Source organism: Hypomesus nipponensis, chromosome 7 (assembly GCF_054491055.1).
Source record: "Hypomesus nipponensis isolate SF chromosome 7, ASM5449105v1, whole genome shotgun sequence".
NCBI lineage: Eukaryota > Metazoa > Chordata > Actinopteri > Osmeriformes > Osmeridae > Hypomesus > Hypomesus nipponensis.
Window position 1 is genome coordinate 5,063,776 of NC_140367.1, and position 17,807 is coordinate 5,081,582.

General features: G+C 47.3%; 2 protein-coding genes across 2 annotated transcripts in view; one reads left to right on the forward strand and one right to left on the reverse strand.

Annotated features, from left to right (window-relative positions):
* The first annotated feature begins 863 nt into the window (after window positions 1–863).
* myrfl (myelin regulatory factor like) lies at window positions 864–11,499 on the forward strand. Its single transcript, XM_084702009.1, has 24 exons — window positions 864–940; window positions 1,549–1,633; window positions 2,458–2,548; window positions 3,374–3,537; window positions 4,528–4,681; window positions 4,921–5,116; window positions 5,304–5,380; window positions 5,549–5,659; window positions 5,785–5,875; window positions 6,117–6,317; window positions 6,514–6,622; window positions 6,733–6,842; window positions 7,062–7,222; window positions 8,573–8,639; window positions 8,744–8,832; window positions 8,980–9,051; window positions 9,141–9,184; window positions 9,392–9,541; window positions 9,686–9,733; window positions 9,833–9,917; window positions 10,169–10,243; window positions 10,425–10,533; window positions 10,854–10,928; window positions 11,106–11,499. The coding sequence occupies exons 2-24, from the start codon at window positions 1,558–1,560 to the stop codon at window positions 11,190–11,192; spliced, it is 2,442 nt and encodes an 813-aa protein (XP_084558135.1). The 5' UTR covers window positions 864–940; window positions 1,549–1,557; the 3' UTR covers window positions 11,193–11,499.
* A 5,108-nt stretch (window positions 11,500–16,607) lies between these two features.
* Window positions 16,608–17,807, reverse strand: part of ptprb (protein tyrosine phosphatase receptor type b) — a 59,315-nt gene continuing 58,115 nt past the window's right edge. The window contains exon 33 of the transcript XR_014762433.1: window positions 16,608–16,721. The gene's annotated coding sequence lies outside the window, so the exon portion shown is untranslated. The remainder of the gene's footprint in view (window positions 16,722–17,807) is intronic.

The following is a 17,807-nucleotide window of genomic DNA, read 5'->3' on the forward strand; positions in this document are numbered from 1 at the left end:
GTGGTTGCCCACATTACATTACGTCATTTAGCAGACAGTCTTATCCAGAGCAACTTACAGTAAGTACAGGGGCATTCCCCCTGAGGCAAGTAGGGTGAAGTGCCTTGCCCAAGGACACAACGTCATTTGGCACGGTGGGGAATCGATCCGGCAACCTTCTGATTACTAGCCCGACTCCCTCACCACTCAGCCATCTGACTCTCACATACAACTAGAGCACCTGCTCCCGCAGTATCTAGGAGGTGGGGCGACTACCCTGAGAGCAGGGGCAGTATGGAGGAGCTCAGGACAGCATTTTACATGGCAGATCAGAGAGCCCCCCAAAAGGGTGAGGATTGAGGAAATAGGTGACATTTCTCCAAAACGTGTACCCTGTCACAGTGGGGACATTAACTAAATTGTATGACAGCACAGACTCCATAACCGTCTGTGTCATTCGAGAAAGCAAATCTGTGATTGAGACAGTGCAGGCTAGTGGACTGTTTGCCTTTGAGCCAACAGAGATAAGATACACTGCGTTCTTCAATCCTGCATTCTGCCTCATCTTGTCATGAAAGCCTTCTTTATGACCCAGTGCAAGGACAACTGATTCACACACACACACCCTCACACACTCCTGCACAAAGACACACACACGCCTGCGCAGGTTATATGATTGACTTTTACCTTTTAGTCCTCAGTTCAAAGTACACAGGAGACAGAAAGATTGATTCGACGGACAATACCATAAGGGGGAACATCAGGAATATCCCCTTGAACAGCAGGGGAGACGGGACCAGACAAACAGAGGGGGACACGTGAAGATGGACTAAGAGCAGTTTCAGAGTTTGAGGGTCTGTTTACACAAATGGATTGTACCTGATCCGTCGATCCAACGACGCAGAAAAAGACGACGACTTCACCAACAAACAGGGAGACGCCATCTTGGAGAAGAGAGCAGGTACGTGACTCCTCAGTGACTGCTCTGTCAAGGGAACGTTTGTTTTTAACACTTCTTACAATCAATCAGATTTTGTACTGCCATTGGAAATGGGTAAAAGAGGGAAGAAGTAGAGGAGAAAGACCTACTTGAAGTTTGAACTTCTACTCAGTTTGTCTAACTCGAGGATTTACAGTATGCAGTGTTTCCAGTATATACAATTAAATAATTAAATATTGACAAACCTTAGAATGGAGTGCAACCACAGGTAAGTCCATGTTTGCCAGGCTTCAGGATGGCTCCACAGCCATTAACCCAATGAGCCGGAATACATGAAAGCAGTTATGTCGCAGGTGCAGATGGTTGGGCTGGCGGAAGCATCTAGATGCAGAAGGCTATCTTCTTTTGTTCAGCTAGAGAACCATGCAATAATGTATTAGCTGTGGTTGCGATACCATGGGGAGAACTCAACCACAGCCCACCAGGCTAACCATGTTACGGTGTGTCACGAGTAGGATAGATCTGGAAAACCCCACTTCTCCTAAGACCCAGCTGGGTTTACCAGCAGCCTGAAGCCTGGGCCTGGCCTGTGGTTTCAACCCCGTCTGACAGCTCTGTTCTTCAGGCAGACAGGTACCATGGAGCCCCTAGAAGTTGTCAGGGTGCCTGTGGATGTGCTGGGGGAGAACGAGGCTCTGCAACAGTTCTTTGACGGTAAGACATGGTGGTCTACAGCCAATGAAATGACTTCGGACCTTCTCGTTCCTCCTCTGACCTCTTTTTGGTACTGTGACATCATTCATTTGGGGATCACATGATGATGTGTCAACAGTCATCAGTATGATGAGTGTGTGTGTGTTCCTGTGTACTTGTGTGGGTGCCATGTGTGTGCGACCAAGGGGCTCATGTCATAGACCTCCATGCAGCAGTCCCAGGGCAGGTGAAAGGTGTGTGTAGGCTACAAGTGTGGAGGCTGTGACATCAGCTCTGACATCACATCGAGCCGGTGTGATTGTTATCTTTGAGTCATCAAATCAAGTCTCTGACTACACCCCAGCAAACATAACATTCCTTACTGCTTCTACTGAAACCTTGTTTGGGGAAGTTGTATCTTGTTAGGTTATCCTGGCTTTGGTGTTTCCTTTACATATTTAGAGGAGTCAAACCAGTCAAACAATCCATGTCTGTGTGTGTGTGTGTGTGTGTCAAGGGTTCACACTGACTTCTATGACTAAATGTCCTTTAAACACATTGCTTTTTGGCACTGCATCTCACAATTGCATCTAGCACCATTTGTATTTTTTGTAATTCTATATTGTAAAACCATATATTTTATATACATTATATATTATTGTACATTTTACTTAATTCAAATTCCACTTAGTTACTGCTAGTTATGTACCCTTGGAAATAGTTAGTCCTCATATTTAAATTTAAGATTTATATATGTTAAATGTATGCACCTTCCTACCAAAGCAAATTTGTTGTCTGTGGAGACTTTCATGGCGAATAAAACCCATTCTGATTCTGATTCCCAGGTCAGGACATGAGTGGAGTCCTAGAGAGCACTGTGGTGGACACCAGCATGCTGGAACAGTACCTCAGTAACGACATGGACCCCATTACCTTGTAAGTGGCTTCCTGTCACTGCACTGTTCAGCAGGCATGGACCTCAGACATGGTCGTTTTCTCCCTCAGGTCGACCTGTCTATTCTCCTTCTCTCTACCTACATCTCCATGCACTTCTGCTGGAAGAGGCTTATTACAGAAACCAAAACCAATAATCAGTCTTGTCTGTCTGTAATCAAAGTAAAAGTGCATCGTGCAGTAGTGAGGTGATCTGAGTCTGGTCAAAGGCTGTTTGCAAACAGTTCAAAGGCTGGTGTTTCCCCCCTTATAGAGACAGAGAAAATGTAATATCTGGTATAAAACACCTCCAAGTTCTACTGCCCATCAACAACACAGCCTTTTAGGACCCGGAGCTGTGTCCAGAAGGAGGCTTGGTTATATATTCACCAAGCAGAACAATCTACTCTCTGGCCTGGTAAACCATGCCCATTTCATCAACTTACCTTTTTTTATCTCTCCACGGGTCAGTTCTGTGGGCTTTTTTACAATCCGATGGCCCGCCAACTTGCCGGCCATTAACCTCCCTTTAACTTCCTGCCTTGGCAGCATATATTAAACCGACTGGCCAATCAGAGTGTTCTAATATGTTAAAGCCTCATTCCTTCCCAGTATGTGATTGACATTAGCGTGGTTTATATTGGGGGATTTAAAGATGTGATCTTTACTAGGTGGACTGCACTGTCAATTTAATTCCTGTCAGCTAGAGTAGGAACTTCCCTAAAAGAAAGTGAACCAGGAGTCACATTTGGAACCTATAAACCAAATGTGATGCATTTGTGATGAGTATGTTTCTGTCTAACACCAATCATGACCTCGTCTCCGCAGCATCCTACCTGAGTCTCCACCAGACTCTGGATCTGAACCCTGCTCTCCTCCGCAAATCAATTGGTCAAATGAGCAGGTCAACCGGGAAGTTCACCAGCATCCAGCCTCATCCTATCTTTTCAGAGAGCAGGTTCCTGCGGCCCACCCAGGGCTGCCCCCCACCTGCAACTCAAGGGTCTGACTGACACTTATATCAAATCCCACACAGCCCCTGTCTCTGTCCCAGGACCGTCCCTACACAGCTCCCCCCATCACCCCTATTACCTGAGTCCTGCAGACAGCTACATGCAGGCCAACACCCCTGCAGCACCCCTGATCCAAGAGACACTTCAACGATCCACACCAACCCAGCCCCAGCCCCAACTACAGCCCCAGCCTCAACTACAGCCCCAGCCCCAACTACAGCCCCAGCCCCAACTACTGGCCCAGCCACAACTACAGCCCCAGCCCCAACTACAGCCCCAGCCCCAGCCCCAGCCCCAGCCCCAACTACAGCCCCAGCCCCAACTACTGCCCCAGCCACAGCCTCAGCCTCGGTCTCCACATCTGGGTCCTGACAATATCTACACTAAACGGAAAGCCCCTCAGGCCCCTGGACCAGACTGCCCTCCAGATCCTGACTATCCCTACCTGCCCCGCACCCCTGGACAGCACGCTGGGTGAGTTACCCTGTTTCTTTGTGGTTCTTCTAGTTGCCCTATTGGTCCAATGTTCACGTGAGAAATGCATGACACCAGGGTTTATTCCAGTCATGAGGAAGCTGAAGGTAAGAGCTGACAGTCTCCTCTCAGTCCCACCTCAAGCTGGACTGGGAGAAGACTTCCAAAGAGACATGAACCAATCAGAATGTCTCCTACCATTTAGGGTTTTCCCAGCAGACAGGAAGAGGAGGAGGTCGGAGTCTTTCGAAGGATTATTGGACCACAGACTCTACCCTGACCCCATCAGAACCAAGGCTTCTTACGGTAAAGTTCCGCCCTAGCTACTTGTCCTATTCTCCACTGTTTCCTGACAAGTGGGTTTACATTAAGAGACTCTGCCCCCATTTTATTCACAAGCTGTCATATAAAGATATTTAATATGTGGTTGTAGGTGTGAGTGTTTGTGTGTGTGTATGCGTGACCCCTGAACCCTGTACTATTCCCTCACTCCAGTAGGGTCAGAGAGTGAAGGAGGAGGAGAGGGGGCCTTCTACGACAGTGATGGTGCCAATGGGAGTGTGGGCATGGGTCCCAACCAGCTCCTGACCTGGGAACACTTCCAGCCTGCCCAGTGGTGCCCTCTCTACAGCACCAACTACCACACTCTGTAAGGGACTTCCTCTGGGCCTCACAACTGTAACGCCTGATCCAATATTATGCATAGTTTACATAGTTTATATTGCTAAGTTTACAAAGACGTAAACTGTGGTCGCAAACATAGTTGTATTACTGACATTGATTTATATGACGATGATAAGAATAAAGGACACTAAAGGTCATAAAGGAAATAAGATAGATGTAATTTCTGATAAAATCATAAAGTGCAGCTTCCTGCTTCCTCCCCAGGCCCCCCCCTGGTTACCATGTCGACACTGATAAAGGCTTCAACTACTCGCTGGCGGATGAGGCCTTTGTGTGCCAGAAAAAGAACCACTTCCAGGTCACAGTTCACGTAGGCATGGTGGGAGACCCCACGTATGTCAAGACTCCGTCCGGCCCCGCCCCCGTAGAGAGCTTCCAGGTCAAGGTGTTTGGAGTCAAGGTACACACAACTTTCCAGGAGATAGTCTGTAATCTAACACATTTGGATAGGTGGCTGCCTGTGTCTCAGTACAGTGGACCTTAATCCAGTTTAGTAATATCAGGGATTTCTCCAAGTTAGGGATGGCAGAGACTAATAGAACCAGAAGCAAACCTTTTGACCAAACCTGTTGATCTTTACCCTGCAGCGAGAAGCTCCAGATCACCTGGTGACCATTGAACAGTCTCAGTCTGACCGCACCAAGAAGGCCTTCCTACCTGTCAGGTGGGCGTCATGCTCTCCACATAGAGAACCAAACACCCACATCTTCCATGGTCCCACAACACCAACATATTAAAGGGACAGCTCACTTAAAACTCTCTCGAAAATATTGACGTATCAACACTGCCCACTTTACAAAATCTGAATGTGTTTTTTTTTTTCTGTTTCCAGGGTGAGTTTGCCAGGAGATAAGATCACCAAGGTAACACTAGGAAGACTTCATTTCAGTGAAACCACAGCCAACAACATGAGGAAGAAGGGCAAGCCCAACCCTGACCAGAGGTTAGGCAACTCTGTCATCCTCCCTCCCCCTTTCTCTTTCTCTGACTCTCTCTATCTCTCTTTCTCTTTTATTCTGTATCCCCTTTATTGTCACTGACTGACAGGCATGTGTGCGTGATTGGCAGGTACTTCATGATGGTGGTGGGTCTGTATGCTACAGTGGGGGAGCAGAGCTACCTCCTGGTTGCCTTGGTTTCCGAGAAGATCATCGTCAGGGTAACACACTCTTCTTTCCAATTGACCAGTCAGATGGCCCAGTTAATGATTTACTCACAGGTCTTGCTGTGACACACATTGTCCCTTGGACTGGTATTATACAGTATCATTATGGCAGGGCATTTTGAGTGGAAAACACTTCAGAAACAAGTTGATTGTAAACTCAACTTTGGATCCCAGAGATTCCCTCAGAAGAAGACTAACTCCTCCTCCTTCCCTCCTGCTCCGCTGCCCTCGGCAGGCGTCCAACCCAGGCCAGTTTGAGATGGACAGCGAGGTGATGTGGCAGCGTGGCACGGCACCAGACACTGTGGTGGGCCACGGCAGGGTGGGCATCAACACGGACACCCCCGACGAGGCCCTGGTGGTCTGTGGCAATGCCAAGATCATGGGTGCTGTCATGCACCCCTCTGATCGCCGCGCCAAGCACAACATCCAGGAGGTAGGACATGGTTGTTTAGAGGGAGGGATCGAGGGAGGGAGGGAGGGATGGAGAGAGGGAGGAATGGAGGGATGGAGGGAGGGATGGAGGGATGGAGGGATGGAGGCAAGGATGGAGAGATGGAGGGATGGAGGGAGGGATTAACAGATGAATGGAGGGATGGATGGATCTGATCATCTGAGAGTGTCGTCCCCAGGTGGACTCCACAGAGCAGCTGAAGAGGATAGCCCAGATGAGGATCGTGGAGTATGACTACAAACCAGAGTTTGCTACCACCATGGGCATCGACCATGTCCACGAGACAGGTATTAATACATGAATCTACAGTCTGAAGGAATGTTACACGTTTTGTTGCGGCTTGTTATTGGTTCTTATCATTGATTGGTTGATCCCTTGTTGATGACCCTCCCCACAGGTATAATTGCCCAGGAAGTGAAGGAACTGCTTCCTACAGCTGTTAAAGAAGTGGGAGATATTACCTTCTCTGACGGACAGAAGATACAAAACTTCCTCATGGTCGACAAGGTATGTGTGTGGTTTTGAGGGTTTTTCTGTGTGAGCTAGGATGTCTATGAGTTTCTGTCTGGCTGGCTATTCCTTCTGTTTTTACAGCAGCAACATTGCGCAACTGCGACATATCTAGACTAGGTGCTGTAAAGGTATTTGACGACTTCCCAACCAGGGAGATAAAGAAGATTGAGATAGGGTCTCTAAAGTGACCCCCATCCTCTCTCCGCCCAATAGGAGCAGATCTTTATGGAGAACGTGGGGGCCGTGAAGCAGCTGTGTAAGCTGACCGATAACCTGGAGAACCGGATCCAGGAGCTGGAGGTGTGGAACACCCGCCTGGCCAAGCTGAAGAACATGGGCAGCCTGCGTTCCAGTGGCACAGTCCACTCTGCCGGGTGAGGACACCAGAGGGGGCGCTTGACTCCATGGAATCCCAGGAGCAGGGCTTCTCCAAGCCAGGTGCTGGACAGCTGCCCTCCAGCAGGTTCTTGCAGCAAAATCCAACACACCTTATGATTAGTTCACGTGTTGGATTAAGTTTGTTACAAGTGGGGTAACTGTAGCAATGCGTATCAAAAATCTATAGGAAGGTATTTCTCAGAACAGGGTTGGAGACCCCTTGCTGAAGGGGATTTTCTTTCCGTAACTTTCACAGCAGTTTAGAGTAAATTAACTCGGCCTACCTGAATCTATGAGAATATCATGTCACAATCGAGTGAGTGTGAAGGTTTTAACTTTTAGGTTTACTTAAGGGTCATAAGGGCACCTTAACCCACATTATCAGTTCTACATTTTGCATTCTTGATTCTAGACGATAGTCAGAATAATATACATAGTTGTTTGTTACAGTCGTCGTTGTCTAGGAGGTAAAGTCAGAGCGAAACCAAACTACTCTAAACAGCGGCAGGCCCCGACAGGTGGAAAAGGAGAAGAACTGGGACACTCACCCCCACTCCAGCAGACTCCCACCCCGGTCTCCAGGACAGCCCAAGCCGCCGTTCCGTTCGGCGGACAGCTCGCTCTCGGTCGGTCGCTTTGATCAGCGGGTACATGTATATATGTCGGATATGTTAAGCACGGCGTGTGCAAGGTGGTATGGATCCGTAGACCGTGGGGAAACAGGAACCCGGGGGGACAACCGGTCGCGCTGACGGTGGCACTCTCCAAAACAATTCAGGTTCCCCCCTTCTTTCCGCCATCCGGGAGTTTAAAAACAATAAACCCCTCCCCTTAATTACCCGGACCCCCAATCGGGACCCGTTCCAGTCTCCTCCAATCACCACCATGTGCAAGGCCGCCGCGCCACTAAAGTGTTATCTCTAAAAGTTACTTTGAGAAAGGACAATAAACCTTCCTCTCACCCTGCCGCTAGGCGTGCACGTAACACGTTTGTGAGCTTCAGTCAGTTAGTTTGAGTTGTGTATTGCCGCATTCCTGGTGAGTCAAATGGAAAATAACTGTGAACTAAAAAAGTGTTTGGAGGGTTATGCAACACTTAATGTCGTGAAGGTGTTTATGACCCAGTTAGTGGAACTACACACTATCACCCTAACCAGCAGGGTCAAGGACAACATCTCCTAAACTCCCATGACATGTTTGGTACACATAAAGACTGTAATCTATCATGGAAATGTAGCAGCTACAGGGTTACCGGTATATGAGCTGTGAGGTAACCTTTTTAATGTTTAATCTTATGTTTGTCTGTGTGATAACTGCCAACATTAATCAGCTTTGTTGTCACACAGGAAACCAAATAAACAACCCAGTGTCCCAACAACACCAAAGAAGCCCAGCCCTCTAAAATCAGGGAGAGTGAGTTATTCAAAAACATACACACACACACACACACACACACTTGCATGCACACACACACACAAGCTCACATCTAAAACCCTACAATTTGGTCTGCTTTTCAGGAGAGGTTATCTGAGAAGTACAGCCATTGTTCCCATCATAAGGCGTTCAAGGCCTGCATCATATCCCTGGTATCCACCTTGGCCTTCTGGTGAGACCAGCAACACATGAAACACAACACCAATGATAATCTATACCTACCGGCCAGTTACTGTCCAGTGAAACCAGGCTTTCTGCTCCTTACGTCTAAATGTGTGTGTGTTGTGTTTGTGTGTGTACGTGTGTGTGTAACCAACAGCATAATTGCCATCACTGCTCTGTACATGCTGACACTGAAAGACGACAGCATGGACACCCTTCCTGATATGGGGTAGGGTGGGCGTATCACTTGTCACCAAACATGACATGTTCTTCAAAGACAACATTCATAATGACATGCTTTCTTCCTCCAAACTGCAGTAACAGTTCTGAGCCCCCCCCCACCACGTCCTTGCCAAGCACTGGTAAATATCCCTGAACATTTCCGTCTTTCAGTCTTAGAAACTTCCACTGATGTCCTAGAAACTTCCATGGGGCTGTATGGTAATACTGTCCACTGAGCCTGAGTCTGTGTGTGTTTGTATGTGTGTGTGTGTGTGTGTGTGTATGTGTGTGCGCATGTGTGTGTGTTTGTGTGTTTGCGTGTTTGTGTGTGTGTGTGTGTAATGCAGTGACCACGACTGCCCCTGACCTCAACCCTGTGGAGGTGGATTTCTGTCAGATCCTGTACTGTGAGGAGGTGTACTGCTGTCCCCCTGTCAGTGACGTCACAAACACTACAGTCGGGGAACAGCACTCCCCTGACGACAGCTCTCTGGCGGGTAACACAAACCACACACACACAATTCACACATGCTACCCTCAAACGTGTACGCAGACAAACCACACACATGTTCCAAATGCACACAAACAGCCAAGCATCCTTGTTTTTTTAGATGCTCACATGTGCCACTTCTGTCTTGCAGAAAAAAGGAAAACAAAGCTGTCTGACTCACTGAAAAACGCCAGAGACTGTAAGTTATTGTGAGACGTGATCAGATCTATACATGGTCTCCTGTCTGTCCTACTTGGTCAAGGCGCATGGTTCAATCCTGTCTGTTGCTCTTTCTCAGGGACCAACACCACTATCCAGTCTTTCATCATTAAAGAAAACCAGCAGGTTATAGATAGCCGATACTGCATGAAGGGGAAATGTGGGTAAGTTCAAATCAAACTGAGGGTTCAATTCATTATCATGTTCTAGCAGGTCAAAATGGCACAAATTACTATTTGCCACTAGATGGTAGCATAGTAAAATGAACCACACTCATTCATTGGACAAGGCCATAATCTCTCTCTCTCTCTCTCTCTCTCTCTCTCTCTCTCTCTCTCTCTCTCTCTCTCTCTCTCTCTCTCTCTCTCTCTCTCTCTCTCTCTCTCTCTCTCACTTTCACTCTCTCCCTTTCAAGGGGAGGAAGTTACAGCTTCAGCATCCCCATCAGCAAGTTTGTTCCAGTCAACATGCGAATCACGGTCCAGATGAAGTGAGTTCAGTTGCATACTTGGTTTTGGTAGAGTCTCTGTCACGGTTAACTATCAGTTCATTAGCAAATGGGAGTCAACAGGGCCTGATATATTTAGCTACTAATACCCAGCTAATGTTGAGTCTCTGAAGCCGTGATTGGTCAGTACCGTAGTTGACCACTAGATGTCTCTCTCTCCAAGCTCAACAGAGCCTCTGGTGATCCAAATGTGCAAATCTGACGAGTCAGCATCCTGCTCTGCTCTCATGGACTACAACCAGATGGATGGATACGATTTGAGCAACTCACAGGTACAGAGGCCAGCACTTCAAGAGATTTAAACTTTCGATCTCCATGTTACAAAACAGACCCTGTTATTTAGCACAGTGGGCAGAAGATGACTGGAGCCATGAGTGGGGTCATTGGTATGACTCTTTCTCTCTCTCTCTCTCTCTGTCTCTCTGTCTCTCTGTCTCTCTCTCTCTCTGTCTCTCTGTCTCTCTGTCTCTGTCTCTCTCTCTCTCTCTCTCTCTCTCTCTCTCTCTCTCTCTCTCTCTCTCTCTCTCTCTCTCTCTCTCTCTCTCTCTCTCTCTCTCTCTCTCTCTCTCTCTCTCTCTCTCTCTCTCCACAGGGCTGTGTACATGAGTGGCCCTTGCCAGTAGCTCGACTGTACCGGAGCTCCTATCACTTCCGCACTGCAGTGGCGGTATGAAGCACACACACACACACACACACATGCATAAACTGTAAAGCACGCTGGCTTAAGTGCGAAATGCAAAGTAGTTTAGTAAACCATTTTCATAGTGCCAACATCATAGTACTTTACCAGACACAGTAGCCATTTACGTAAGACACAGGGTAAGTCTCTTCTCTCTGTCCTCAGGGCCTGGCTGACTGTTATACTGACCATAACTACGCAGGGGCGCTCTTCACAGACTACCACTTCTTCTTCCATCGCCGCTGTAAATGAATAGGAAGAGGAGGAGCTACTGTTCTGGAAACTTCCAAAGTGACTGTGAATCAGCCAGCCTGAGGCCAGCTACCACAGAGTAGCTGTCAGACAGGTGAAACAGATAGAAAACAGTCACCCAGGCTCAGGAATATTCTCCTTCTAAATCAAGAAATATTTTTGTATTCTCCATAGCTCCTGGTCAGTTGAGGTTGTGTGCTTTGTGTCCAGTGATGTGTGTCCAGATAGTGTAGGGATTTGTGTTCTGTTCATTGTCCTAATTCGCTTTAAGATTTCTGTACATAATTTACCTTTTCAATGCACTGGCAGTGACGTTCTGTGTTAGATACACAGCATATATTTATGAATATAGAAATATGTCATATTAGTTTGTTTTCCAGTTATCTGTTTAATTTGTGTGTTATGGCTATATTGCACTACTTGAACAGAGATTCAAACAGGAGTAAATTGTGGCTGTGGTTTATAACTTTGTAGTTGGTACACATATAAAACCAGTTATAACACACCAGTTCTACACTGCAACACTGTGCAGTGTAGAACTGCTTTCAGTATTTTAATCTTACATATTGACACATCTGTGAAGTGCAGTCAAGACATTCACGTGATTGATTTGACCAATTATTCATATACATAAAAATGGGTTTAACATTGACGTAATGGATGTACATGGGGAAGCGCTCCCTGCCTTCACTGCAGCATGCATGACATGAGGCAGGGAGCAACAAGTAAAATCCCGCAACGAGCAGTACAAACAGACAACATGGGGGAGAAGGGGATAGTGGTGGGTGGCAGCAGTGCAGAACACTAAGGTTAGCGAGGACGCGTGTGCGTGCAAAGGTGCGACTTTATTGCGCCGCCTATTGAGCTGAGCCTATGGGCTGAGAACACGGCGATGGGTGATATGACGCGCGCTGCCCGAGTGCCATGCCTGAACTTGCTTCACTCATTTTGAGACTGACCCAAAAATATGTTTTCTTATATTCATTTAAACACTGATGCAGATGTAATACAAACATATGTTGACTGTAGGTATTTTGAATTGTATTTTTGCCTTTGTCTTCAATCCTTTAACATGAACCAATTTTGTATCCTAGCTGTTGTGTTCTTCTTAATACAGTGGAAATCCATGCAAAATCAGACTGCTTTCCAAATATGTCAAATGGAACGCCAATCAAATTTTTGATTGGGGAAAACCTATTGTGACCAAATGCAATCTAATTTCCTTCCTGGCTAGTCAATCTTGTCCTATCACATGGTCCATGCCCACCAGGAGGGCGGGATCAAAAGAGTGTAGACCAGAGTGGATAGCACAAGACAAACACCCATAATCCTCCCTGACAGCTGTGCTAATCCCCCTGAACACACAGTCTCATCTGACACCCCTCTGCTGTGTGTGTGTGTGTGTGTGTGTGTGTGTGTGTGTGTGTGTGTGTGTGTGTGTGTGTGTGTGTGTGTGTGTGTGTGTGTGCGCACTCCTCTGATACCCCTTCCACAGGGCACAAAGAGACAGCTCCATGGTGTCTGAAAGTATCGGGCTATCGGATCTGAAGTGTGTGTGTGTGTGTGTGTGGGTGGGTGTGTGTGTGTGTGTGTGCGTGCGTGTGTGTGTTTGTGAATGTGTGTGGTGTATTGTTTGAGAATGCACCATCAGATCCTAATCTATGAGGAAAGCTGTCGTGAAGCTGTGTTCCGACACAGGGACAGATGGAGACCCTGCCTGGGACACACGCACACACTGCCAGATGCTGCATTCACAAAACGACAACAAAGAGCAGGTTCTAGAACAAAAGGTGCTATCACTCATCTCTCCCTTCAACAATAACAATATCAACACAGTCAGACAATAGAGGGACTCTGGGTCAAAGACAAAGAAACCTGAGTGTGTGTGTTTTTGTGTGTTTTTTTGTGTTTGAGTGTGCTTGAACTTCACTGACGATACAAATAGTTCCCCAGAGCATTACCACTATGACTGAGTTCTCATTCCAGAGAGAGACCAACAAAAGAAATGGTCGAGCCACCACAGTAGACACTATGTTTCTGAAACACGCTCCACAGTGATTTATCTACCACACGATTCATCAGCTTGCATGGATCTCAAGACTGAGACTGATACAAAGAGACAAACGAGATCCTTACCCAACAAGTGGAACCACACGACACACAACACCCACCCAGCTCTGATGACTTATTCACACACCGCCCAAGCGACACCAGGACAGACTAATTAAGTGCCAGGAACTCTGACAGACAGGGCGCTGACAAACAGGAAGCAGGAGTCTCGACGGCAGGAAATGTACATCTTTCTCCTCCTCCTCTCTTTCTCTGAAGCGATGAAGGGAGGAGGGCTGTAACTGTAGGCAGGCAGGCTGCATTATTAAACAGAGTCAGCTTGGAAGCAGCTGCTCTGGGTGCTGTTCCGGAGTCAGTTTGTGATTGCTTTGTTGGAAATCCCCCCCACTACAAAGCTAAACTCCTACACTGACCCCAGGTCTGTGTCTAGAAGGAATGTGCCCCAGTGATAGACACCACAGCAGGTACCTGAGTGGGAGGAGTGTACAGGGACCGGTGGGCCTGAAGGCTGAGCTCAGATCAGTTGGTGGGAACCATCAACCAGGGGCTGAGGCCAGGGTGAGTTAAGGAGAGACAGATCCCAAGCCATTTCAGGAAGAAACTTCACTCCTTAGTTTGGCCTAGGTGAGGTGAAGGTAGAAGTAAAGCAAGGCAGGCGGAGGTGGAGAGGAAGGAGGAATGAGAAGCGAAAGAGGCTGACAGCGAGGACCAGGAGAGACAGGAGGAGATCAAAGCTGATACTGTGGCCAGCATGCTAACAGTTAACAGCGACACACTATGAATATACAGCAACAAACTACAACACTGAGACAAATGAACATGCAACGTCTGGTGAGTCGTGATGATATTTACAAAGTTTTTGTTTTCTCTTAGTTCTTTTGTTTCTGTTGTTTTGAATATGTAAATTTATAATTTTCATGCCATGACTGAAAATATGCCATGAACAAGTTAAGCACAATTTATTTAAAAGTTGGCATACAAAAAAAAAAATATATATATATATGCATGTATTGAACAAACTCTGTACACACAGATCAACTGTTGCACACATTTACACAGAGTATAGTATATTATACTGTTTTCATCAGAGCTCCACCAGAGTCTTTCTTATAATCATCTCAGATAGACACAGGAAGAACATGGATATAAAACATAAATGAAGTACACTTCATTTATTTATCTCAGGCTTTTTAGTTTTGGAACAGTTTCACTGGTCACAGTGCATCTCAGTTGTCGGTGTTTGCTAGCAGTATTCCTCTCAAGGATACATATTCAATCACCTGTGCAGGGCCTCTGCAGGTAAATAAGCTTAACTCAGCTGCAGCTGCAGTAACTGCGGTGACACAGAGGTGTCACATTCCTTCCTGTTATGGCTCTTTCGAAACGGTCAAGGGGGAGGAGGGGGGAGAGATGGGGGGATGATGGAAGGACTGAAGAAAAAGAGGGAGGGAAGGACGAAGGAATGAGAGGAGGGGTGGTAGGAGAGAGGGAGGGACGGAAGAAGGGTGGGAGTAAAAGGTGTCATTGCTTATTGTGCAGTGTGTTTTCTGTGCAGTCATTTGTGTCTTTGTGTTGTTTTGGGTCATCGTCATCACGTCTCTGTCTCCCACAGGAAGCGGCGGACAGGAAGCTGAGTGATCAGCTGTCTCAGATCCAGGAGGATAGCGACTCAGAGCCACGAGAACACAGGTGACGGGGGTCCAGTGACTTCTTTATCTATCCTTAATGTCCTCATCTCCTTTCCTTCGGTGTCCTTTCTTTCTTTCTTTCTCTCTTCTCCTCCCTACCTCTCCCTCCTTGCCTGACCTCTTCCAGCCATGTGTCTTGTGTCACTGACCTCACCTGCGGGCTCCACCACCACGCCTCATAAACCCCAAACCCTGACAGTGGATCTCTGTGACAGGGGATCTCCCTGATCCCTGACCTCGCCCTCAAGCATCGCCCTGCCCAACAACAGTGTCTGTTTACGGTGGATGTATGGTACGTCGTGCTATAGACACCATGGCCTGTCCCATAGGGTAGAGAAACAGACACCTCTCCTCATGCTTCACGTGAATGCCTTGATCTTCAGGTCACTATGGAGTTATTTACAGAGGGCCCAATGGTTTCTCTTGATAATGCTTTGAGGTCCAGTGTTGCTCTTCCCAGGGTGGCTGGGTCTCTGTGTCTCTCCTTCCCCCATGGCTGGCTTGATCTCTCTCCCTGGCACCCTGTGTACGAGGAGAGAGTTTGGCTTGGCTCCTGGCTGTCTGATGCTGCTCACCTAATAAGAGGGCTTTGTTATTCTGACAGTGTGCAGAGCACTGTGGTGTGTTATACACATACACACCCACACAGACCTTTTGCATATCTCTCAGCAGGTGTCCGTGATGCCAGTGCTGCGAGGCAGGTTTTATTAGCTCTGAGCCTCTGTCCTCAGAGTTAGTGGGCTGCAGTGGTGTAATGGTGGGTGTAACAACGTCAGTTAAACGACGTAAACATGGTACCTTTGGTCCCCTGGTTTATAGAAGCCCTCCATGATAAAGCCCTCCCAGCTAAATCTGTGTAACTGTCGACACCACTGAGGCCTCAATTAACCTGAGAGCTTCTAAACTGGCTCTGATTTTCTAGTAAGTCGCAGTGTGGCTATATGATCACCTAGATAGAATTGACGGGAATACCTCTCCTGTGCTCTCCATATCATGGTAAATCAGCTGGCTAATCACACTGGTCTGATTTTCCACAGCAGTGCTGCCCCATCTCATCCTCAGAGGAGCTGGGGAGGGATACGTTACAGTGCAGAACGGATATCTGACTGGGGAGAAGGGATACGTTACAGTGCCAAGGCTCTGTGTAAATAGATCTGATTGGTAAACAGCAAGTATGGCTGGGGGAAATCTATCTCTGAGAAAGAGTGATCCAGCATGCTGCCCTTTTCTCTCAGCCTTGCTGTGTATCAGTCTGACCATCTGTCTGTGTGTCTGTCTGTTTGTCCAAGCCTTCCTTTGAAACTGTTCATCTGTTCCAGGCCGTGTGTGTCGCCTCCCGTCCTCCCGCACCAGTCTCAGAGGAGCGACACAGACGATCCAGCCATGCTGGCCCTGTATGAGCAGCAGAGGAAACTGGAGGACAACAAATGCCTGCTACAAGAGGTAGCAACGACAAGGAAACTACAATGTTGGTCGTTTTAGCAGCAGGTCAGATCATTAATAGAGAGGCAGTGACAGCGACAATGTTCCTAGAGCTCATGGGAGATGTAGTTTCCTGTGCTGTCACTAGTCTAGAGACAAGACAGAAAATAACTCTCTGGCAACTTCACCATCAGGACTGAGTGTGCGCATCTGTGTGTGTCTGTGTCTGATCATGCTTCACACTCACTGTAACGGGGATTGTGGACTTCCTCCCTCTTCCTTGCTTTCTCTCTCTTCCCTTCCATTCCGGTTCCAGCTGGCTCGGATTGAACAGGAGCTTAGGGAGAGTCTGGGCAGGGAGGAGGAGAGGCAGCGAGAGCTGGATGACACGCGCAAGGAAGAGAACAGGGTTCGCTGGAGGAGTCTCTGCTACCTCAGCCTCAACCAGCGCATCACCAAGTAGGACATCTCATACAGATTTGTTATACACACCCACTGATGAACATGTGTGCAACACATTCACAGACACACACACACACACGTTCACACACATACGCACACACACAGAGGTTCACACACATACTCACACACTCAACCCTTAAATGATATGTGCTGCTGTAATGATGGGGTGTTGATAGAAGATGATCTTCTGTCTGTGTTGTTTGGTCGCAGGCCATTTGTAACCAGCTACTACAGGAACTTCCCCATGCACATCTACTGTCTGCCCATCCAGAGTGAAGAGCACAAACAGAACAAGAAGAAGAAAAAGAGGAAGAGATGAAAGACTGGGTTGGGTCCAGAGGGAGGGTTGAAAGGATCCCTCTGCTGCTATCAATTTATGATGTGATAATGATGTTCTTATGCTAATCATATTGTATTTACTCCTTTATGAGCTTCAGCAAGAAAATAAAATTAGTAGGTATTTTTGTACTTTGCTTTCTCATTTGATTTTGTAAGGTTTGAAGACATATAGATGCTAGACCTCTACCTTGAGAGTCTACAAATGAGAGGTTTGGTTTACTCTACTTTACACTACACTTACAACAACTACTGTGCCTATCCTTTAGCATACTGACTGGCACTGCACGATGAGGTCAAATCCCCACAAGAGCCAGACAAAAGGCGAATGACAGAAGGAATAACTGCATCTGCACACACCCAGTGTGAGGCTGTGGAGCACAGCTAGGACGTGGTTGGTTTAAATGCTCTGCTTCAGGTGCTCACGTGTGTGTGACGCCAGCCATTCATAACGTGGTGTTCTTTACACCTGTATAGGATTGGACTGACAGCCCTGTACCATTCAGCTAATCCTGGTCCGGTCCATGCTCACTTTGTCTGCCTGACACCCAGCCTGTAGAGGATAGGATGACTCACTGTCGATATGTATCACTAAGATACTTCCTGATTGACAGCATCATAAGATAGTAAGCTTCTT

What these genes read in the sequence shown, in the direction of transcription:
- myrfl (XM_084702009.1), top strand. Translation starts at nt 1,558, where the DNA reads ATGGAGCCCCTAGAAGTTGTCAGGGTGCCTGTGGATGTGCTGGGGGAG. An exon ending in AAGGCCTTCCTACCTGTCAG is followed by an intron (nt 5,381 to 5,548) that starts GTGGGCGTCATG and finishes TTCTGTTTCCAG; the next exon opens with GGTGAGTTTGCCAGGAGATA. An exon ending in CGAATCACGGTCCAGATGAA is followed by an intron (nt 10,244 to 10,424) that starts GTGAGTTCAGTT and finishes TCTCTCTCCAAG; the next exon opens with CTCAACAGAGCCTCTGGTGA.